Consider the following 24,831-nt stretch of genomic DNA (forward strand, 5'->3'; position numbering starts at 1 on the left):
AAAAAAAAAACCCAAAAATAAATAAACAAAGAAGTGGATGAATATGTGACCAGGTGGTTTTATTTTTAAGACAGGGTCTATGTAGCCTTGGGTACCCTGGAACTTGATGTATAGATCAGGATAACCTTCATGTTATGATGATCTACCTGCCTCTGCCTCCTGAGTGCTGCAATTAAAGTCCTATGACCCCATGCCTCATTTGGTTTGAAAAAAGACCTCTTCCCAAGAGGCAATTGAGAGTGCTCCTCCAATAGCATTTAGCACATTGTGAAGGGGCGCATCAGACAGCTGAGACGGTGAGTAGGGAGCCAGAGAAAAGTTGACTAGTGACCAGGTGGGTCAGGAGGACTTGGGGGATGCCTTGTTTGTGGTATGAGGGTTAGGAGTTAGAGAAAGAAAAACATACCTGGGTTCCTGTTTTAGTTCAAGCGTACAAATGGGAGAATGTTTGGATATGAGGGATTCAGTGTGTCACACAGGGAATCTGTAGAGACTCAGGTGTGGGTGCCTGACGCGGGAGTGCAGGTTTGGGTGGAGCTTGTTAGGAAGCCAGGCACAGTTCTGGGGGTTAGCAGCACGCAGCCTGGGAGAGTGACAGACAGATCCATGGGCCAGTGGTCCAACAGGAGACCAGCACAGCTGTAGGAGGACATTTGAGGGCAGCTTTGGTGTAAAAGCAGTCAGAAGGGAATAGATTAAGAAATGGTCTACTTATTAGCTTTGACATTCTGCCTGGTTATAGTTCCTGGTTATGAGCCTTGTTGGTTGTATGAGGACAACTGGAGACCCAGGATACACTTGATGTCTTGCTGTCCTGGACATGACTGGTTGACGTCTACCCAGCCGATAGGATATTGGGTGCTCTTGGGGTGCCATCTTGCGCAGGACTTAACTTCACTTTGCAGTCCTACCATCTTGCAGCGAGCCATACTGTGCCCTGGCCTGTCTGTAAATACGCAGCTCCGATAGTCCAGGGGGCTTATCTTAGCCAATGCATTCGTATTTCTAAAATACAAAGTGGTACTTTTCTTACTATGCACTCTCAAGTAACCAAAAATTCACAATTCTTTATTCACGCCCATGTCTTGTTATCTCTTGCAGTGCATCCAAGGATGTCAGTTTTGGAGCTCTGTAGATCAGGAAAAGTGTGCTTTAAAGTGTGTAAGTATTAACTATTGTTGCGTATTTTTGAGACAGGGCCCAAGATAGCCCAGGCTGGCCTCAAACTCATATGTAGCTAAGGACGACCTTAAACTTCTGATCTTCCTACTCTCTCTCCCTGGAGTGCTGGGACTACAATCATATACCACCACATCAGTTTATGAGACACTGGGGGTTGAACCTGGGCTAGCAATTTATCGACTGAACCACAGCCCATCTCCCTAATATCATTTTCTGTTAATGAGCTAAATTATAATGATGACACTTATTTGAGGATGTTGAAGTTGGGTTTGCAACCCATAACTGTGATCTAATCACTCTGGAGGCGGAAGCAGGAGTGACTTAGGGTTTGAACCCAGCTTGGGATACAAGCATCATGAATCTCTGTAAACAATTAATTTTTCATATGTGCACCTTCATAACTTTTCTTGCCTTGTAAACCTCAGTTATAAAAGTTATTTATGCCTCACTTGTGGCTGTGTGCATTATAGAATGAATTTTGCAAACAAAGTATTTGTCATTTGGACTGAATTATTCTTACATACCGTTACAAATTGCAACTTATTGTCTAGTTAAGTGTTTAATATCATTGATGCCACTATGTAAGTTCCTACAGCGCATGAAGCACTCAGCTTTTCTAGACCATGTCTCCTCCACTGACCAGGGTGGGCACAAAGCAGGTACTGATTCTGGCTGAGTGCATGAGTGGGCACACCATTTGTTGCCAGGCAACCATACAGGAAGCCACCAACGTGGGCAGAGGAAATTGCTGGCCTTTGCTAGTTAGAGCTCCAAGTGGTTTTCATTTCAAATTGTCTCTCTTGAGCTTCAGTAAAATTCCCTAGCCTGGTCTATTACAGGCTTCTCCCAGTTCACCGAGATTTTCTAGTAGATAACCCGCTTTACTGTTTTCCTACTGACACAAATATCATTTTTTTTTCTCGAGACAGGGTTTCTCTGTGTAGCTTTGGAGCCTGTCCAGGAACTATTTCTGTCTACCAGGCTGGCCTGGAACTCAGAGATTCACCTGCTTTTGCCTCCCGAGTGCTGGGATTAAAGGCATGCACCACCACCACCTGGCCAAATATCATAATTTTAAAGCTATTCACACAACAGGCTCAACTTTATTTATTTATTTTGAAGCAGGGTCTCCATATGCTCTTGAATTTGAGATCCTCCTCCATCAGTTTCCAAGTGCTGGGATTACAGGCATATGCCACTATGACTATATCAACTATATCAACTTATACCTAAAATAAGATTTACTTATTTTAGGTATGAGTGCTCTATCTGCATGTATGCCTTTATGCCAGAAGAGGGCATCAGATCCCCCTACAGATGGTAGTGAGCTGCCATGTGGTTGCTGGGACCTGAACTCATGACCTCTGGAAGAGCAGCCACTGTTCTTAACCTCTGAGCCATCCCTCCAGCCTCACTTGTTTGTCTTACTGCTGATTATCGGCCGTGGAAAAAAAGTTCAGTTGTAGGAAATTCACAGCCGAATCACTGAAGTTATCTGCAACGTTCAGGACATTAACTTCCCTTTCCTTTTATTTTCTATGCAGAATGATACTTACACCACCATTTCTGAGGTGAGTTCATAATCACTTACAAAGAAGATATAATCAAACCCAAGTGTGAGTTCTTAGACTTCCAAAGGCTACTAAAGGAAGATGAAGAATTTCTCAGTCATAAACGAGGGTCTAATCTCATTTTGGCATAGATATTTGCCGTTTGATGTATCCATGTATATATGTTAGTCTTTATTAATATGTATGCAGATACATACAAATTCACATGTATACATAAACCATCATCTGTCAGTGTCCAAGGAGAACAGGCTTCAGAAAATCCCCAAATTCACAAATCCCTCATTGAGAATGCAGTACTATATGCACACGACCTACATACGTCTTTACATCCGCCATCCTTCAAATCATGTATACTTCACTGTCCACAGCTATTACAATGTAAGTGTTGTGGAAGTAGCTTGTGTACCCTTCTCCTCCTTCTTTTTTTTTTTTTTTTTTTTTTTTTTTTGGTTTTTTGAGACAGGGTTTCTCTGTGGTTTTGGATCCTGTCCTGGAACTAGCTCTTGTAGACCAGGATGGTCTCGAACTCACAGAGTGCTGCCTCTGCCTCCCGAGTGCTGGGATTAAAGGCGTGCGCCACCACCGCCCGGCTTCCTCCTTCTTTTTGAGATATCTCATGTATGCCAGACTGAACTCAAACACTCTCTGTAGCTAAGGAAACTTTGAATTCGGGTCCTCCTGCCTCTACTGCCAAGTGCCGTTACGAGCTTGTGCTACCGTGTTCAGTTTAAATAGCTTTTAAGGTACATGTTTACACAAAACAAGTGTGCGTGTACATTCAGTTAAGATGCAATAGCAAATATGCTTGTCTCTCAGCTGTCTGAATATGAGAAATCTACTGTATATCCTGAGTCCAAGGACAGACCGTAACTTTAGTCTCATCTAGAAGACTCTCATTTCCTGTCCTGGACCAAGGGAAGGCCGATCTGACAGGGAGGAAAGAAGGGATATCCCTGCAGAGAGCATGTTCTTTTTTCTTTTCTTTAGGTTTACTTATTCATTTGGTGTTTGTGTTGGGTAGGTGGATGTGCTCATGCACATGCGTGGAAGTCAGAGGACGACTTTCAGGAATCATTTCTCTCCTTCTACCAAGTGGGTTCTGGGGATGGGACTCTGCTTAGCAGCTGGGCCACAAACTCCTTAACTCACTGAGTCATCTTGATGGCCTGTAATTGCATTTTCTTTCTCCAAACACAGAGTGCTCCACCAAACATTTTCACAGCACATTGCAGGAGACCTCTTAGGCCAGCTGTACATCTGTATTCCAAACATGTAGGGGCAGGTGAAATCACATGTTTGAGACCAGCCTACAGAGATCCAAAAACAAAACTGGAACAGAACAAAGCCAAACCCCAAAGAGAAACCTTTCATCCCTTTTATTCACCAAAATCCTTAGCCAACACTCTTAGTTGCATTTGCCCCTGCTTATTTGTGAAGAAATGTTATTATCGTTCAGTTAAAACCTGGTTATGGGATGGCAAGATGGCACAGTGAGTGAAGGAGCCTGCTGCCAAACCTGACGACCCGAATTTGATACCAGGCCACCATGTGGTAAAAGGAGAGAAATGAGCCGTGAAGCTGTTCTCTGATCTTCATCCTTGGGCCTGGTGTGAGCCTCCTCCCCCAGCAAACAAACAAACAAACAAATCAAAATGAAATAGTGCTCTCTGTGCCAGACACATGGCTTCAAATCTTCTACAGCCATCTAGGTGTCTCTCTTCCGCACGAATACTCTCCCTGCTTCTTGTAATTGCTCAAGTCATGGTTGAGCGTCATCTCTGTGCTGTTCCAGCTGACCACACTAAAGGAAGTCTCCTAGTCACGGCCCAGAACTTTGATCCTCTTGCCACAACACTCAGTCACACACTTTCGTTATCTGAGGTGTTTGTTTTAAACTTGTCAATCCTTTATTTTATACCCCTTCTAAGACAATGTAAGTTCCACAAAGGTAGGGAACTTAACCGTCTTCTTTGCTGCCCAGAACAACACCTGGGACAGAAAAGAGATTCAATAAATATCCTTGAATGAATGAAAGCTTTTTTGGGGAAGAATGTTGCAATCCATGCGGAGGTTGGAGAGTGTTTCTTCCGAGTGTTAAGAAAATGAGGAAAGATGCAGGCAGCCCAATGAGCCAGCCTGGGAAGTCAAGAGATAATAAAGATGGTCTCAGTACTGTGAGAAAGTGGTAGTGAGGATCGACTTAAAGATGGCAGATGGATAAAGCCCCTGGGCGGAGAAGTGTTGGCAGTCAGGTATCCTGGAATAAATAGGATAAATGTCTCATCTAGAAGCTTCTGGTTCAGTTTCTGTGAACTGCTTTGATGCAACCACCTCTATGCTCTCGCCAGGTCCCTTAGACTTGGGAAATGCAGGATGCCCTTATTTAAAGCCTGATGTTGCTTTGTCTTCATGAGTGGGGCAACGTAGCTGACAGTGTTGTCTCCACTTGAGATAATGTTTAAACTCTGAGATTGACAGAGTTTATTCTATGTGTCCTCTGGGGGGGGGGCAGGAAAAACAGGACCACAATTTTCTTCCTTCAATTTTTTTTTCAGATTGGCCTATATTTCTAAGTAATACATATTTCTAAACAAATTCTCTTTTTTCTTGGAGGAAAAACCTTCATTTTATGTAATGCTCTTCTTGCCTCTTGGTTTGTATCTTCTCCACAGTCAGTGGATATGCCAAGTGAGCTTTCCTCAAATTTCCAGAGAGGATGTGACAAGTACACGGACCTTTAAGTTAAACAATCCTGGGCCCACACCATGGTGTTTGAATTAATCCTTAACTAAGCAACCCTGGGCTTATCGGGCTCTACTTCCTCTCAGTGCACAGCTCAAACATCTCAAAGTTAATATTTGCACGTTCCAGCTCTTCTTCCCAGGGCAGATGCATTGTGCCGCGGTACCTACCATCATTGGGAAACTGACAGCAGGCTGTTCCTGGTATCGCAATGATAAACTCAAGGACACCGGGGAAGTTGAGCACAGCCTTGCTGGAGTTTTATGACGTGTGCTTTTTCCTCGCAGTTTTATTTTCTCTGTGACAGAGAGCGATGCACCTGTTAAGAGCGGCAGGCAGTTTTGGTTTCAGTCCTCAAATATGTACTCTGTTTTTTTTTTGCTTTAAGGAGATAAGCTGTCTATCGTGGTTTAGGCTGTTGTAGATCTTAAACGTCAGTATTGGTACAAATACCCAATAGAACGCTTGGCTATTGTGGAACTTGTAGTTAATTTTTAATTCTAAGGAAGAGTAGAGATAGCACAACAAATAGACAACCAAATGCATTTATGTTGGGTTGGAATTTTAGGTTTTCAGCTCATCAAAAGTTTAACCTAGATGGTAAAAATAAAAGTGAACTATTAAACTCAGAGTTTTTTTCAAACTATAAAATGACAGGGCCACAGAATGAATTCAGTAAATCAAGAGTCACAGTCAACGGAATGAAATGGAAGAAACTGAAATATATAAGGGCACCCTGTTGGGTTTCTTCCTGACATGAGGAAGGTGTTCTAAAATCACATTGTGTTGATGATGACACAATTTTGGAGGTCACTAAAACCCACTAGAGCTACTGTGTGGCTTTAAATGCTTGTGCTCTTTCTTACTCTCATGTTTTTGAGACAGGTTCTCTCATTTATTTATTTATTTCTGTTTTTCGAGATAGGGTTTTTCTGTATTTAGCCCTGACTGTACTGGAACTTGCTCTGTTGGCTGAGTTGGAGAGACAGGTTCTTATAAAGCTTAGGGTGCCCCAAACTTTTTGAGTAGCTAAGGATGGCCTTGAATTCGTGCCTCTGCCTGGAAAGGGCTAGAATGACATGCATGTGTCACCTCACCCCAATTATAAAGATAGATAAGGCACTTAGGTTCCCGATTGTGGTTGAAGTTTATCAGCAAACACAGTTCCAAGGCACTGACTCATGCCCCTTGTCTTCCACAGAGAGAGGCCTGTGAGGTCGGCTGCAGCACTGCAGAGGGTACCTATGAAGAGGAAGTGCTGGGTGAGAAAACACTGCTGACGTCATGAAGTAATCGCCACTGCCAGAGGTTTAGGAAAGGATAAGGGAGCTCCGCTCACAGAACCTACACTGCTGTATCTCAACAGCATTGAAAATATTTGTATATAAGGCCAGTGTGGCTCTCAGCTGTAGTCCCAGCACCCAGGAGGCTAATTTAGGAGGATTGCAATGAGATCAAGACTGGCCTGGACTGCAGAGGTCTCAAAATCCAAAACATTTGTATGTGAAAAAAAGAACTCTGTGATTTCAAACACTAAGGCCATGCTGATGAAGAGTCACTAGACTCTTGTATATAAAATACAGGCCATAGGAAACATGACTAAGGTCAGTAGACACACACACACACACACATATGATATATATATATCACAGGTTCTCACAAGCTTAAAAGGCATTGGATTTGATATACAGCCAAGGAAAACCTTGAACTCCTGATCCTCCTGCTTCTACTTCTATTCTGAGAATACTGGTGTGCACTAACGCATTTAGTTTTACGTGGTTCTTGGGATCAAATTCCAAGGTCTTGTGCTTGCTAGGCTAGAACTCTCGTGATGAGCTACACGCCTGGCTCAACCCCTGTTAATCCAGTGAGGGAGGAGGTACCACATCCTGAACAGACTTGATATCAAGGAGGGCTGCTATTTTGATGAGCCGATGGAAATCAGAATAATTTATTTAATGTGAAGTACATTGTTCGGCTAATAGTTATTCAATAAAGAATGTACCGTGTGCATGGCCACTCAGAAAAGACAGCAGGGCTTTGTGAGTGTTTAGAAGCTGTGCCTCCCAGGGTTGGATTGGGAATGGGTGGGAAACTCCTGTGCATGGCAGCTCCCTGGGCCTAATTTGAAACTGCGCAGGATGTGTTTAAGTAGGGGGCTTGATCCTAGTGAACTGATTCTCCATGATGTCTGAAGGGCCTGCATTTTGACAACTCAGCCTTGATGATGTTAGTGGAATCCAGCAGATTCCCCAGAGACTCCTCCCGCTGACAGATTTTAGCAGACTGGGTTTCCTGCCTCTTCTATAAGCTGTCATTCTTCTCTCAGAGGTTGGTTCCTTGCTTCCAGGGGCTGTTGGGGATTGAGGGGAGTGTGTTGCTTGCTGTCCCAGCATACGCTGCCCTTTAGTGTCTCATAAAGAGAAGGAACAGAAAGCAATGCTCTGCATTTCTGTAATGGGCAGATGTGTGGCAGTCTTTCCAACTACACTGTGAAAGTTAACTATGGATAACAGTTTGTATTTGTGGTTTCCAAGTGGTGCTCAGAAACACCCCCCAGGTATCATGGAAGCACCTGAAGCCATCATCACACCCCGAGGAGGGGGGAATACAAGAAATACAGTCCTCAGGGATACAGGGGTAGTGGACATCTGTTGGATGCTGTTGTATCAGCTGCTCACATGTGGTTGGTGACATAACAGTAGATCCTACTATACTCCTTCCCAGCTTCATTGCTAATAAGGCTGATACTTTTGGTGATGCCTATTGCAACAAAAAACTTTCATAAAAAGTGCAGTGGGAGACGGGAAGTGACTATGACAATACTCAATTAGATCACGCCCCTGGAAAAGTTATGAAGTGTTCAGGGGGCACATGAATGCCATTAGCATACAGTAATTTTTATTTAAGGTTGAAATAAAAATATAATTTGGTCCTTTATGTACTATTTTAAAAAATTTAAATTACATTTATTTATTTTAATTTTAAAAGTTTCGTTTTAGAGGCACACACCTTTAATCCCAAGCACTTGGGAGGCAGAGGCAGGTGAATCTCTATGACTTCAAGGCCAGTTTGGTCTATAAAGTGAGTATCTGGACACTCAGAGCTATTACATAGGGAAATCCTGTCTCAAAACGACAACAACAACAACAACAACAACAAAAGTTTTATTTTACTTCTAGGGTTTTTGAGACAGGGTTGCTCTGTGTGACAGCTCTGGCTGTCCAGGAACACTTTTTAAATCAGACTAGTCTTGAACTCACAGAGGTCCTCCTGCCTCTGCCTCCCAAGTGCTGGGATTAAAGGCCTGCAGTACCACATCCCACAAGTTTTATTATTTTTAATTATGTGTATATGTTGTGTCCGTATGTGGTTTTGTGCATGTGAGTGAAGGTACCCATGGAGGCCAGAGAGTCAGCTCCCCTGGAGATGGAGTTACAATCCATTGGGAGCCACTAGACATGGCTGCTGCGGGCTGAACTCAGGTCCTCTGTGAGATTATAAAGTCCTTTTAATCACTGAGACATCTCTTCAGTCCCTACATTTTGTGTGTGTGTGTGTGTGTGAGTGCCTGTGCGTATGCGTGCACACATGTGTGTGTGTGTATGTGTGCATGCTCTAGTATGCTTGTAGAGATTAGAGAACAGCTCATGGGTGTGACTTGGACTAGGGTCATCATGATGTGAGATTCCCCTCTGTATGTTGTGAATATCATTGGTTAATAAAGGAACTGCTTTGGGCCTATAGCAGAGCTATGGGGGAACCCAGCTAGGTGGGGAAAACTAAACGGAATGCTGGGAGAAAGGAGGTAGAGTCAGGAAGAAGCCATGGAGCTGCCGAAGACAGACACACTGAAACTTTGCTGGTAGGCCATGACCTCGTGGTGATCACAGATTAATAGAAATGGGTTAAATTAAGATGTTAGAGTTAGCTGATAAGACGTAAGAGCTAATGGGCCAAGCAATGATTTAATTAACCCAGTTTCTGAGTGGTTATTTCAGGGCTGAGCAGCCGGGAACCAACAAGCGGCCTCCATTCAACATCATCAGGCTGGGGAACAAGCACCCTTACCCTCCCTGCCATGTTGAGAGATCTTCTGTGCACTTTGTTATTGCTGCTTAGAGAAAGACTCGGCCTGTAGCTTAGGCTGGCCCGACATTCACTGCTTAACTGCCCTCCAGACTTGGCAATCTTTAGCCTCCTGAGTGCTGGGATGGCAGCTGTGAACCACCAGGCCTGGAACATGTGCCACTGTCTCCAGCATCTGCTAAGCAGTTGGGACACACACTTCTGAAGTCACGATGTCTGACAGAGCAAATGGTCAGATAATTCCTCTGTTCCACAGAGCCATGGCAAATTTACAGAAGCCAAGAATGTCAGAACTGAAAAGTGCAAACTGAACTCACATCCCTTTCTTATATTCTGTAATTATATTATTACCTTGGTGACAGTTATATAATTGTGCTAGATTATAAGATAATCAACTTTTACTTAAATTTCTCATTGGCTTTGGATCTGTGCTATTTGGCTCAAAAAATGATGTGTCAAGACTAGGTAAAGGCATTTATTGCCCCCCCCCCCCCCCCCCCACAGGTCCATCTCTAGTTCATTACTGCACTTATTTATTCTGCCTGGGCTTTGTTATTTGATTTTAGATGAGTCATATTCGTTTCTATGTGATAGGAGGCGTTAATTGCTAACAATGCATCAAAATAACAATCTACTAATCTGTGTGTGTGTGTGTGTGTAGCCTGTGTGTGTGTGTGTGTGTGTGTGTATGGGGATGCACATGTGTCCTGGTGCTTGTAAGGGGTCAGCAGACAACCATAGGAGTCAGTCTTCACCTTCCACCTATTTTGAGGCAGGATCTCTTTTCTTTTTTTCCCCCCACTGTGCTACGTACACAATGGCCAGTGAGTTTTTGGGAGATTCCCCCGTTTCTACCTTCCATCTTCCTGCAAAAGTGCTAGGATTAAGACATATGCCAGCTGGGTGGTGGCGCACACCTTTAATTCTATCACTCGGGAGGCAGAGGCAAGCGGATCTCTGAGTTCGAGTGCAGTCTGGTCTACAGGGCACATTCCAAGACTGGCTCCATAGCTTCTGAAAAACCCTGTCTCAAAAAAAAAAAAAAAAAAAAAGACACATGCCACTTCGTCCAGCATTTTTACACGGGTTCTGAGTTCACATTGTCAGACTTGCATGGCAAGCGTTTTGCCCACTGAGCCCCCCCCCCCATAGCTATTTTTATTTAGCATCTTTGAGTATGGCACTGCTGTTCTCCTTAATTTACCAGCTCCCTTTGTCTTCACAGGCAGTAAATGAGATAACTAACCCCACTTGTCAGATGGGAAAATTGGAGTGCAGTGTTTAAATAGTTGTCTGGGGTCATGGAGATAGTAGAGATGCAGCTGTAGTTACTTCCGTGCTGTGGTGGCAGAGCCCCGGATGTAGGATGAAGCTGATTTAGAACGACACTACTTCACCTATGCTGCTTCTCAGTTGACTCATTATTGCTGTGAAGTTTTATTTATTTATTTATTTTTTAAAGATTTATTTCTTTATTTCTTTATTAAAGATTTCTGCCTCCTCCCCGCCACCGCCTCCCATTTCCCTCCCCCTCCCCCAATCAAGTCCCCCTCCCTTGTCAGCCCTAAGAGCAATCAGGGTTCCCTGCCCTGTGGGAAGTCCAAGGACCACCCACCTCCATCCAGGTCTAGTAAGGTGAGCATCCAAACTGCCTAGGCTCCCACAAAGCTAGTACGTGCAGTAGGATCAAAAGCCCATTGCCATTGTTCTTGAGTTCTCAGTAGAACGGCCCCGCTTCACCGGTGTTGTTCCGTATGCATCACTGTGGTTTTGAAACTTTCTTTAACTGATGCTTACACAACTCTGACTCCTGTGCCTCCTGGCCATTTTCCTCACTGCCAGCGCCATCGCTGGACACCTCTTCCAGGTGTCAACAACCTACACGAACGGCGGATACTTAAGGGTTTACTGTAAAGGAAGAAGGTGGAGCCGGGCTTTGCCTGTGCGGTTTTAACAGCCCCAAATAAATGTAAACAAAGAGGGGTTGTGTTCTGTGTCATTCTGAGATGACAATGGCCTTAAGCTTTCTATATTTTGGAAAGGAGTTTTAATTAGTCCATATTCATTATTTGTAGCGGTGAAAATTGTCCCACTATTCACCTCCAAGAGAGCGAGAGCGAGGTTCTCAGGATTTGCATTTAATAGTTTTAAGCTCCTTACCAATCTGACAATCAGTACAGTGCTTTTTCAATAAATGAAATTTGAAGTCTTAAATCCATCATGAGTTTAGGCAAATAGAAAGACTGAAACAAGATAATGTCATTTTAGTAGCATATACCTTGCAGAAATCTAGCGAAGACTCATGAAGTCCCTACTAAGTGTATACCACTGTGACCCCTTTTTTGAGAAACCATGACATGTGTTGTAACACAGACCAGGGAGCACGTAGTCTTTGGGGTAAAAGCAATAGCTTGGTTCATATGAGAATAGTTTGCTGGGACTGAGGATGTAGTTCCCATGAAGCCTTGGGTTTGGTCCCCAGCATTGCACAAAGCTGGCTTTACTTTGTAACACGCCCTGTGGTCTACAGTAAAGAAGGCATAGTGTCAGGATCCGCAGCGATAGCAAAGTTTGAAAATGCCTTGGGGTACCATGCCCTGGATGCTTCTACTATACCACAGACAAGGTTTTGGCTTCTCCTCCCTTTGCCTGTAAGAAAATGGGGCCCTAAGAAAAGACTGGTCAGTCTCAGAACACCGTGTTGCCTTCCTGCGAGAGAAAAGACAGGCTGCTTTGAATATAATTTATACTCAGATGTGTTATTTAGCAGGAGAGGCCGAGACAAAACAGCCACACCCATCCACGGAGTGACTAGTGATTGACATGTGGTTTCCTTCCAGAAAGTATAGACCTCCCGACAGCACCCTTTGCGTCTTCCATTGGCACTCACAGTGTGACATTACGATGGAACCCTGCCAACATCTCTGGAGTAAGATACATCATCCAGTGGAAATATGACCGGCTTCCAGGAAGCTGGACATACACAGAGGTATGCAAAGCTATTTTCTTATCTAAACAAAGACATTTTGTCCCCCAGATTATTCAAAGCTCCAAGATATCCTTCCCTGTGGTTTCAGTTTCCAGAGTTTCAGTCTCCCGTGCTCAGATACTATTTACAATTTTTAAATGGAAAAGTATTTGAAATAAAGATTGAAGCCAGGTGTGGTGGCACGGGGCTGTCATCTCACTACTTGGTGGGCTGATGTGGAAGTATTTTGAGTTTGGGGCCAGTGTGGGTATATGGAAAATTCCAGGCCAGCATGAACTATGAAATAAACCCTGCCTGAAAAACCAAACCAAGCCAAACTCACCATGGCCACCACCACCACTGAAATGAAGTGGAAGTTTTAAATCACAGATTCTGAGGAGCTCTCGCTCATTGGAAAGTCAATCACACTTAGGTTCAGTTTTCTGCACCGTATACACCAGTCATCTGTCAGACAGCCTCTAGTAAGATTATTGAGCTGACTGTCACAGGACTGGAATTATGGTGTTTATAGTACCTACATGGGTTTGGTACTCTTGATGTTTCAAGCTTCTGCTGGGGGTTTAAGGAATCTCTCATGTGGATAGAGAAAATGACTTGTTGACATTAATGCATTCTAGCAATGATTGAGCACAGTGGCTGGATTAATTGAACCTTAATCTCTGCTACTCTGGAAACCCTTTATGAACAAAAAGTATACATATCACATATATAATTCCATCAGCATGGCATCATAGAACCATTTTTGCTTTTTATCCATACCAACCTGTAAAGTGATTCCAACTAGGGTGAAGGGCAGGAGGGAGATTCTCGAAGGAGTCTCTAATTTAGAAGAGCGGGTTATAGAAGGCTTTCTTTTTCCTTCCTTCCTTCCTTCCTTCCTTCCTTCCTTCCTTCCTTCCTTCCTTCCTTCCTTCCTTCCTTTCTTTTTTCTTTTTTTTCTTTTCTCTTTTTTTTTCTGAGACAGGGTTTCTCTGTGGCTTTGGAGCCTGTCCTGGAACTAGGTCTTGTAGACCAGGTTGTCTTCGATGTCACAGAGATCCACCTGTCTCTGCCTCCCAAGTGCTGGGATTAAAGGTGTGAGCCACCATCGCCCGGCTTATACTAGGCTTTCAGGATGGTCCCTTTCGGGAAAGCATGAGCACGTTCAGAAAAAAGATTGCCTAATGTACCAAGTGTAGTAACATGGGAAAATTCAAGTAAGTCCTTGAGATAAGTGCTGAGTCACCGAATGCTTAGCTTTCCCTGAAGGAGCGAATGCTGTGACTAATGCAGATTGGTGTCTGGAAGCTCGGCTCCTGGGCTGTTGTCCACGCAGCAGGATCTGGGCAGCCCCTTCTCCAAAGGCACACCCAAATTAATCTGAACTATGTGTCTCAGTGGGCCACGGTGATTGGATGCATGCTGACTTTTGCTTTCTCCTGGATCTAGACTGTGCCCAAGCTCTCATACGTGGTGGAGCCCCTGCATCCATTCACTGAATATATTTTCCGAGTGGTTTGGATCTTCACAGCCCAGCTGCATCTTTATTCCCCACCAAGTCCCAGTTACAGGACTCATCCTTATGGAGGTAGGCATACACATGCCACTTGTGAAGTAAGAACATTATTTCGAAGTTTTTGTTTAATTTGTTTTTGTTTTAAGCAATGAAAGAAATTGATTCCCTTGGTATTCCGTTTAGCCTTTGAGTCCTTAACTGTGTGCCAGGTAATGTTCAGAATTCCTCAGTGATCAGAACTATGACTCTTGTCAAACCTACATTGGTAGAGGGGAAACATGGCCACTACTAAACACATAAACAAGGGTTTCTGGGTAGTTATTGTTAACGGGACATAGGCTAGAGACATTAGGAAGAGGGAACGTCAATTGAAGAATTGGTTATATTAGTTTGACCTTTTCTTTTCAAGCATTTTCTTGATTAATGATTGATGGGGGAGGGCCCAGCCTACCGTGGGAGAGGCCATCCGTGGCAGGTTGTTCCTGGGTTGTGTAAGAAAGCAGGTTGAGCAAGTCAAGGGGAACGAGCCAGTATGCAGCGTTCCTTCATGGTCCATGCTTTAGTTCACTTCTTTCAGCCTCGAGTCCCTGCCCTGACTCCTTCGTGGCGGACTGAGATTGGAAGCCAGAATAAAGCCTTTCTCCCCCAGATGCTTTTTGTCAGTATCTTTATCACAGCAATGGAAACCCCAACTAAGACAGAAACTGGTACTAGAGACTTGACTGTTGCCATGTTGTTGCCTAGAGACAGGTCTGGTCATGTTGTTTTCAGAAAGATGGTGGAAGGAGTTAGAACTTTGGTCTTGTGCCGGGCGATGGTGGCGCACGCCTTTAATCCCAACACTCAGGAGGCAGAGGCAGGCGGATCTCTGCGAGTTCGAGACCAGCCTGGTCTACAGAGCTAGTTCCAGGACAGGCACCAAAGCCACAGAGAAACCCTGTCTCGAAAAACAAAACAAACAAAACAAAACAAAACAAAAAAAAGAACTTTGGTCTTGAAAAGCTAGCTATTGAGTGTTCAGAGTTCAGTGGGCTGTTTCGTGGGAGCTTGGAAGATAAGGACGTTGAGAGTGATACAGAGAAAGAAGACCTGGTGTGTGAATCTAAGAGGGAAGCAAAGACTCTATCAGAGCTATTTATGTGATACTCTGAATTAAGAATTTGTGGCTCTGGCCAACTGGAGCCGAAGAGTTGGTTGTGATGAACAGGGAACTAAAGTAAAACCTCTGTTTCTGGGGCCATTGATTCTCGTCCCCTGGTCTCAAACGTTCGTGGTGGTTAAGAAGAGATCATCATTGCTGAGGTAAAATCTTCTGAGTAGTGTTTCTTCAGGGTCACACAAAGACACAGTGGAACAGAGGCAACCGAGGTTGTACCTCCTTCTGGCAACTGAACTTGGACATGTGTAAGAGTATCCCAGGTGATGACAGGACGAGGGTCATGAAGAACAGCCGAGGCTTGGTGCTTTGTAAGACCAGGAGACGCCTTTAGGGACAGTCAAACCTTAGTTGTAGTAGAACTCTAGGTTGAAAGGGGTCAAGGAGAGAAGTTGAAGCTTGGCTTTATGTAGCATGAGCAGAGTCCCTGAAGAGAGCCCAGGGTATTAGTGAAAGTTCAGCTCGGTTGCTGCAGAGACTTTATATTGTGAGAAGGCCAGTACCATGGGGAGACCATTGAGGATAACAGTGTCTGTAGAGTAGAGTAGGCCCGAGACTAGAAGACAAGCTATGTGTAGTCAGAGGGCGGAGACGGAGAAGGGATGCAGGTTCCTTTGAGCCTGGAGGACTGTGAGTGGGAACCAGACACCAAGCACTTTTCCATGGTGTTGAATTTTGGTTTGGCTCTGATTTGACTGTGGCTGTGCCCTTCCTTCTTGGTGTAAGAAAATGTTTAATATTTTCCCCCAAAGAACCCATAGTTAGGAGTCACTGGATATTTTAGAAAGATTTAGAACTTTTCAAGAGACTTTTTGTTTGTTTGTTTTTATGAGATAGGGTTGGGTAGCACTTTTGTGGACCTCTCAAAGTAGACGAGGTTGGCCTTGATCTCACAGAGATCCACTTGCACTTTCCTACCATGTGCTAGAATTGAGCCATCAACCCACTTAAAGGAAAGCTTGAATTTACAGAACAGACATCCAAAGTAAGTCTTCCTTGGTACTGACAGCTCCCTAGTAATGACACATAGACTTCTTAATTATGAAAACTTGGCCTTACTTTATGCTTGTTTTTAACTAACTTTTATAACTTAAAACAACCTATTTCTGTTAGTCTGTATGTTGCCACATGACTCGTGGCTTTTATTTCTCCTCCTTCATGTCCTGCTTTTTCTGTGTCTGACTGGTGACCCTCCTTTCTCTCCCTCCTCAGAGACCTCTCTGTCCCCAGAAGCCCCACCTAATCTCTTTCTGCCTAGCTTTTGGCTACTCAGCTCTTTATTAAACCAATCACAGTGACATACCTTCATACAGCGTAAAGGAATATTCCACGACAGATCTTGCTGCCTCTTATTAAGTTTGTTAGCCAGGGAAAGATAGGGAGACCACACTGTTTCTTTCAGGGTTAGAATTATTACCTCTGTCTAACTGAGCACTGCAGTGACATAGCCGCTGCTAAGGAACAGGCCCCCATCATTCTGTAGAGAAAGGAAGGGTCAGAGAGAGGGATATTTACTGATTCCTGGGTAGTAGACATGGCACAAGAAAGCAGGGCAGGTATATAGAGGAGTAAATGCAAACATGAAAAAGAAACATAGGCCGTAAGGAATGCCTGAGGGTAGGACCCATTTTTGGATGTCTGGGTGATCAGGAAAGGACTCTCTGAAAAGGTTTTGAATGACGTAAGAGAAGAATTTATGCAAATATTGAGGAATGAGTTTTCCAGGCAGAAGGAAGAGTGGAGGCAAAGATCAATAGCAACAGTTAGCTGAGTGTGTCTGAGAAGTGGCTGATGAGGTTGGAAGGCACTGAGCTCAATGAAGAGGAGATTAGATATGGCAGGTATGCAGAGGTCCAGTCACATAGGATCAGACGATCTAAACTTTACTAGATTATTTTAATCAGAGGCACTGACACACACTTATGGGATGTCAAAGCAGGAAAATAATATCTCTAGAAATGCCAAAGGTATTTCTCCAGAGGAAGTTTTCTTTCCTTCTTTCTCTCTCTCTCTCTTTTCCTTCCTTCCTTCCTTCCTTCCTTCCTTCCTTCCTTCCTTCCTTCCTTCCTTCCTCCCTCCCTCCCTCCCTCCCTCCCTCCCTCCCTCCCTCCCTCCCTTCCTCCCTCCTTTCTTTCTTTGACTTGGATACAAGATGAGGAAGGAAAGGACAGGCCCGGTATCTGCATGAACAGAGTCAGAGAGTACGTTCTAAGCAGGTAAGGGGATGAGAGCACTTTGTTGTGGGAAGCACATGGCACAGGGAGAGAAAGCAGGAGGATTAGACTGGGTCCTGAGTGCCAAGGATTTTGAATGCCAGGTTACAGCACTCAGACTTTTTGAAAAAGCAATTAGGGTTATAGAAGCTTCTGAAGCAGAGGAGTCATTGCAGTCTCTTTAAAAAGAGAAATAGAGTGTATGGAAGGAATGAGGGATTGGAAGCCTATAGATAGAGAGCAGCTGGGAGAGTCTTTTAATACTTGAATATTTCAGCAAAGATGGGTTTAAAAAATGGCGTGCTCAGGGCGGGTGTCAGATGAGGGGCATATCTGGGGAGGGAGACAGGTGCATAGCGCACTCAGGGTGGCTATAAAATGCGGGGCACATTCAGGGAGAGTTGTCTGGAGCCATCATTCCCAGACTTAACTGAGGTAACTTGGGGAGACTTGCCCCAGGTCAGATGGATTGCACGTTCCTGTCATGCAGATACAGCCGTGTTCTCAGGTTGAACTTGGTTTTGGGTCTAAGGAGAGCCGGTGAACTGATGAAATCGGTTGGGGGCATTTTTCCTTCCTTGATGCATATCCTTTTTTTGATAATTAGGTCTCAGAGATTGTGTGACCATTTCTCCTGATAATTCTCTGACCATTTTCTCTTAGAACGCAAGGTCAGACACAATGGTCCAGGGCCATGCTTAAGAAGGTCCAGACTGAAATACAACACACAGATCTCTTTGCCCCAGCAATGCTTCATATACTTCCGACACACTGACCTGTTTCCTGGTACCAGAAAACCACATAATCCACGCTAGTCAGATTAAAATAACAAAAAAAGAGAAATTATTCTCGCCATCCTTTGGACTTTCTGCTAATGAGGAAGCTCAAGGATTCTCTAGTCTCCCGTGCCTTATTATGGTGTCCTTTGCACGGACAGCATCTTGTTTGTCAGATTCTCCCGCACATTTCTGGCCACAGTGCTGCTCATATACTTACATTCATGCCCATTGCCTTACAGTCATATTCTTTTTGGCCATAAGAGTTATATGATTTTAGTTGATATTAGAATCTTTTTCCTGGAGCTATTCCAAAGTTAGACCCACCCCAACCAAAAGGAGTGTTTATAAGGCAAAGTATTATCTTCTAAAGAGGAATGTGTGCGTGTGTGCGTGCGTGTGTGTGTGTGTGTGTGTGTGTGTGTGTGATATTTGGATAATGGTCATATCTTGCAGTGTAGGTGACTTTTAACTTGCTTGAAGTGGAACAGATCACACTGAGTGTTGACCCTAACGTGTTGCTGTTGGCATCCTGATTCTAATTCATTTGCTCTTCACACAGGCGACTGAGTACACAGAGGCAAGGAGAAACACAGAGATATTTGTGCTCATCAATGATTAGTCTGAGAGTTTGGGAGGGACTGTATCTGAGGCAGGCAATAGACCCATGGAAAGGTCTTCTAAAGATAACCCTGTCTGAGGGCTGAACTGTCTTACTTCTTCTACCTCTAGTCCACAAGTAGTGAGCAGAACATTTGCCAAAAGTGTTCAGAAGGAGGCAGGGTCTACTCAAGAGCAAAGATGTCAAAAGACACCGTTCTGTGCAAAGAGTAGAAACAAGAGTATTTCATGGGACTAAGGTATGACAAGTAGGTGGAGACATGTATGGAAGCTGGGCTGTCACCTCACTTTTCTGTTGTGAGTAAATAAATAATCACATAATTCGTGCTTCCCTCATCCACGACAAGGGTGGGGTGTTCCTGAGGTTGTCAGCAGGGACTTCTGGGGACTTTGGAGCACTGTGAAGGAGGCGTCATCTGGATTATCAGCGAAGACAGTAGTGCAAGTGAAGATTATTCTAGTTCCTATTAATCCAAAGCCACATCATCATCTGGAACCAGTCAGGCCATAGCTGAGGGAGTAAAGAGTCCCAGGGCCTGCCATGTGAGCTCGTGTCAATCATTCACTGTCTTTTGTGCAGACTCTAGTCTTCTAATGTACTTCCTCCCCATCATTCGATAGGCCTCCAGAAGGTATTTTGTTTGCTTGTTTGTTGTTGTGTGGTGTTTTTTTTTTCCTTTCAGCTCTTTGTCCAGAATATAGGTCTGGTTCGAGTCTCCTGTATTCAGTGTTATTTCCTAAGTTAAAAAAGAGGAAGATGCAAGGTTCTTGGTAGGGCTCAGGACTTAGCTGGTATGATTTAGAGAGGAAGAATTGCAGCTCAGAATTTCTAACTACCATCCCTCTATTGTGCTTTCAGTATTAATCAAAACTTTTTCCCCCTATTATTCTAGTCTAAGAGTACAGAAATGTGCCCTTTTGATGCTCACCCACGCCATCTTTATCTTTCCAGTTCCGGAAACCGCACCCCTCGTCACGAAAATCGAAAGCTCGAGCCCTGACACCGTGGAAGTCAGCTGGGCTCCGCCCCACTTCCCAGGTGGACCTGTTTTGGGTTATAATTTAAGGCTGATCAGCAAAAATCAAAAGTTAGATTCAGGGACCCAGAGAACCAGTTTCCAGTTTTATTCCACTCTTCCAAACACCACCTACAGGTAAGAGCTAAGCGGTACAGGTAGAAATGACACCTTTATTAATGCAGGCAGGATGATTATTTAAGAAATCTGCCTAAATATCAATTAAATGTATTTAGAGACACACCACTGACTCTATTCCGTCGTGTTGAAGTTGTACTTTATCTCAAATTTGCATGGGTATTATGATCACACCATTCTAAGCAAGAAAGTTTTCAATAATATTAAATGGCCCTTATAAGTATGAGGCAATAATAACATAAATACCATAGCTGTGATTTGTTTATTTCATGAAACATGGAAAAAATGAAGGAGGTAAAATTCTCTTAGTGGTATTTTTTATTAACCATTGAGGATTATTTTATTATGGCTAGTGTCACTGGCATTGACTAAGAGTTCTTCAAGTAGGGGGTGAAATGGTCATGCAGATAGCAGAGTTGAGCTTTTGACCTCAGTGACCCTGAACTGTTCTGTGGGGAATGAAAACAGGGATGTGATTGATGGCCATCCCAGGGCTGAGCGGTGACACCGAGTAACTAGATCTGTGCACCACCCCACCATCTTTAAATAGACGCTCTGTTGCTCCTATATTTATCTCATGTTCACAACATGCCACGTGAAACACATCTCTCCAAATTGTTTTTGGAATAGGTTTTCTATTGCAGCAGTAAATGAAGTTGGTGAAGGGCCAGAGGCAGAATCTGTAATCACCACCCCATCTCCTGCAGGTATGGTTTAGCCTTCCCCTTCGTGTTACACAGGGATAATGGTTGACTGGGGGTAAAGGTCAGAGTTCAGTGGTCATCTGGTAGACCCTCCTCTTATGCATGATCCCTCCTCTTATGCATGATTTTTTTTGTGACTGATAATTTAAAATTTCAAGTTATTCTACATATTTGGCAAATAGAAGGTTAGAGAGACAGTTGATACTAGAATTTTGAGACTTAAAAAATAGAATGAAAAACGTAAGCATTTTAAGAAAGGTGGCTTCAAACAAATTTTTGGTTTTCATTCAGATCACTAGGTATGGCCATTTGTGTTTACAAATTTAGGATTTACACATAAACTTTCCTAACCCGACATTGCTTCTCTTGTGTATTGTCACAACAGACACTTTCGCAGTCTGCTTTAATGTTTTTAAGTACATATAAACACTAGAATTTAAATATTAACTTTTGAAAATTCCTTCTGTGTATTCTATTTTTGAAAGTACTCTTTTTTTTTAAAAAGAATTACCTAGAGGGCTGAAATCTACTGGTATTTGTAGGAGCAAATGCTTTCGAAGAAGCAGTATATATATATACATACATATATATGTGTGTGTGTGTGTGTGTGTATGTGTGTGTGTATATATATTTGAGAAATGAATTAGAGTCTTGCCTAAGTCAAAGGTTCCAAATTCCTTTGGCCTGTTTTCAGCTTCCAGCAGAACCCCATCTCATGGCTTGACCACTGCTTGCTCCCATCTCTACACAACTATGCCTGTAGTATTGGATGCCATCTATCATCAGCCTATATTTTTGGCTTTTCCTAGACTCTAGGAAAACAAAGGTATTATTATCAGGCACGAAACACGCCCAAAGGGAAAGTTAAATATAGAGCGGGGTTAAGGTTGCTATGTGGTTATTGCATACCACTCATTAATGGTCCTGAAAGTGCCCATCACTCATGCACCTTGCATGAGTTTTCAGCGGAACAGGGTAGCAATCAGAGATCTGTAGTCTTCAAATTTAAGAACTGTTCTCCTGCTTGAAAGGGAAGAGGTTGAAGGCAATACCTTCAACATAACCTGTGTTATGTAACAACCCACTTTGGTTGAGGCTGGATTGCAACAGTTAGGGAAATTGTCTTGACTGGGGATAACAATTTAGTCTATTGGAACAAGGATGGTATAATAGGTCACATGACAAGTTCACATAGACCTACTTGATTGTCACCATATTTGTTACTTCCAACCATGGGTTTAGAGAGATTATGCCACAGGTGCAATACTGCTAAGTAACTTCAGAAAATTCAGTTGAGTCTTTAAAAGAGTTGTCTCCCTTAGGTTGAAGCACTGAAACTTACTCTGTTGCTATGTGTATGTTCAGTCTGCCTATAAATTATGTCTTTCAGTTCAAGAAGAAGAACAATGGCTCTTTTTATCCAGAAAAACTTCTCTAAGAAAGAGGTCTTTAAAGTACTTGGTAGATGAAGCACATTGCCTTTGGTCAGATACCATACGCCATAATATTACAGGTCAGTCTAATAGAAGCATGCCTTGTTACCATAAAAGGAAATATCTGGAATTGTGGATGGAATTTTCTAGAACAGAGGAATATTAAAATTTGTTCTCAGAAGCTGGTGCTAGCTATGGGGATCCCATAGATCCCTCAAATATTACAGAATATTGCCAATGCTCTTGGTTATCCTCTGGAACTTGAAGGAAGATGCTGTTTCTGAAAACATCCATTCTTTAGTCATAGAACATGGAGAGATCGAACTGGGTAAAGACCTGGAAGCTTTATCCTTTCTGGATAGCTTTCCTAGTGCTGAAATGTGCTAAGCACACTACAGGGCGACTATAGGGAAACTATTTTCTTGTTAGGACTAAGCAGTTGTACATCTGAACTCACAGTGGCTGTGATCAAACACACAAGTTCTCTGCGAGATCAGTCCAGACCAACCCAGCATGGAGAGCGGAAGGTACATGAACTCCGTCAGATATAACTGACTGAAGAGCTATTGACAACTGATGGCTGTTGGGAGATGGAGAGTCAGCTTTCTTCAGTGACCCCCGAGAGGCTGCCCATATTCCCAAATGACTCCATTTCCAAGCATATACTGGGACCACTATGTGGACTCAGAGGGCTTGAAAAAAGAGAATACAGAAAGCTAGGAGGGAATAGTGGTTGGGGTAGAGGATGGTGGGGAGAAAATGGGGGACGGATTTGATCAAAAAAATTTATGAAACTTTCAAACAATAAAAAATTATTCAAAAAAGCTTTCATGTTTGGGTATGTAGCCCACCGATAGGGGACATGCTTAAACATGTCTGAGGCTCTGGAGTCTTTCAGCACTAAACAAAGAACCCCACACCAAATTCACTTTACCCCAGTTTTCCCAATATTTCTAGAATTGACTATCTTGAATATTTGCAGACTATACTATTCTAAAATTCTTCAAGTATTTTATGTACATTATGAATATACCCAACATATTTGCACAGATAGGTTATATATACTAGAAAAATTCAGAGGAATATTTTTAAATTATAAGAGCTTCTATTTGACTTTAACAAACATTAAAGACAAATTCACTTCAGTCTCAGTCTTTCTGTTCCTGTGGACATAATTAACAAATGTATGTTCTTGCTTGACTTTTCTAGGAATAGCAGTCAATGTCCAACAGCAGGTGGTTTATTTTTCGGAAGGAACTTCCATATGGATGAAGGAGGCAGCCAACATGTCTGATATGTCTGATCTGAAAAGTTTTTACAGAGGCTCAGGCCTAATCTCTTCCATCTCCTTAGATTGGCTTTACCAGAGGATGTATTTCATCATGGATAAACTGGTTAGTCTGCATGAATATAGTTAGTTGTCAATATTAACATTCATATTTGGTGGTAAACATGACATTGTTTCACTGACTACTTATTTCAGATACTAGATCAACAATGAATCATGGACCTAGTATACAAGAACATCTAGCCCATCTCCATTAATCTGTGTATCGCCATGTGGCTGTGGCTTATCCGGCAAAGTTCTGGTGTCTGTCTCCAGAGGGGCTACATGGTGTCTCTCCCTGACTCTGCCTCCTTTCTCCCAGCATTCAGTTTTATTTTCCCCGCCTAGCTAAGTTCTGCCCTGCTATGGGTCCAAAGCAGTTCCTTTATTAACCAATGATATTCACAGCATACAGAGGGGAATCCCACATTACCCAGCAAGTTTTTATTAATGATATTTTATCTACTTTAAGAAAGTTCTTGTATTTGTGGCATCACTGTGTAAGACTGTCTATCGTAAGCAAAGTCTGCTGCATCTTTAACTCTATGGTAACCTGGGTTTATTTTAATAGGCCTCTGCAAATATGTTAGTACTGGAATCTTTAAGAAGATACAGTCTTCTTATCTTAAACTTGTGTTTCAAGTTTTCATTTTATAAGTCCATGTTTATTGAAATGAACAAAGACTGCTGCCCCACCTGAAGTTCAGAAGCTTGTATATAGCACAAATTTTAAAAATAATTGGGCACTTCCGTAAACCAACCAGTGAATTAACAAACCAACAAACAAATAAGAACAAAACAAAAAACCCCACTATATTTGCATATTAATGGTGCTAATAGAAATAAAAACTCATTAAGACATAAAATAGAAAGTTCCTTTTTCTCCCCCATACTGACTATTTTTGTATAGCCCAGGCTAGCCTGCTATTCACCATCTTCCTGCCTCAGACTCCTCAGCTCTGGGATTATAGCTGTGCACTAATTAAAATACCCATTAAGTGTTTTCCTTGTGTGCTTCGTAAAGTCCACAGTGATCATCACAACTCCAAGTACCAAACTGCTCTGGAAACACTTGGTGCCAAGATGGATGCAGACAGACATTAATCTCGTTGCTGTATTTTTGATTTTCTAGGTATATGCTTGTGACTTAGAAAATTGCTCAAATTTTGAGGAAATTACTCCATTACCTATTATTGCACCTAGAAAAGTTGTGGTTGATTCCTATAATGGGTAAGTGCTAGCCTTGTAAATATGGGTTCTCTTTCCTTGGCAAATGTTTCTGTGAAGTTTGCTTGTCAGTGCAGCCCTATAACACCTGACAAGTTCAACTGAGCACCTTGTTTCGGGTCAATTTAATTAAAATTGCTTTCAAATTTGGT

General features: G+C 42.9%; 1 protein-coding gene across 1 annotated transcript in view; it reads left to right on the forward strand.

The window, feature by feature from the left end:
* Positions 1-24,831, forward strand: part of Ros1 (ROS proto-oncogene 1, receptor tyrosine kinase) — a 133,976-nt gene that overhangs the window by 15,055 nt on the left and 94,090 nt on the right. The window contains exons 3-12 of the mRNA XM_057761983.1: positions 1,102-1,161; positions 2,727-2,753; positions 6,697-6,757; positions 12,425-12,573; positions 14,002-14,140; positions 19,787-19,988; positions 20,619-20,695; positions 22,083-22,205; positions 23,335-23,519; positions 24,585-24,682. Coding sequence (XP_057617966.1) covers positions 1,102-1,161; positions 2,727-2,753; positions 6,697-6,757; positions 12,425-12,573; positions 14,002-14,140; positions 19,787-19,988; positions 20,619-20,695; positions 22,083-22,205; positions 23,335-23,519; positions 24,585-24,682 — 1,121 coding nt within the window. The remainder of the gene's footprint in view (positions 1-1,101; positions 1,162-2,726; positions 2,754-6,696; positions 6,758-12,424; positions 12,574-14,001; positions 14,141-19,786; positions 19,989-20,618; positions 20,696-22,082; positions 22,206-23,334; positions 23,520-24,584; positions 24,683-24,831) is intronic.

This window comes from Chionomys nivalis, chromosome 2, assembly GCF_950005125.1.
Source record: "Chionomys nivalis chromosome 2, mChiNiv1.1, whole genome shotgun sequence".
Lineage (NCBI taxonomy): Eukaryota > Metazoa > Chordata > Mammalia > Rodentia > Cricetidae > Chionomys > Chionomys nivalis.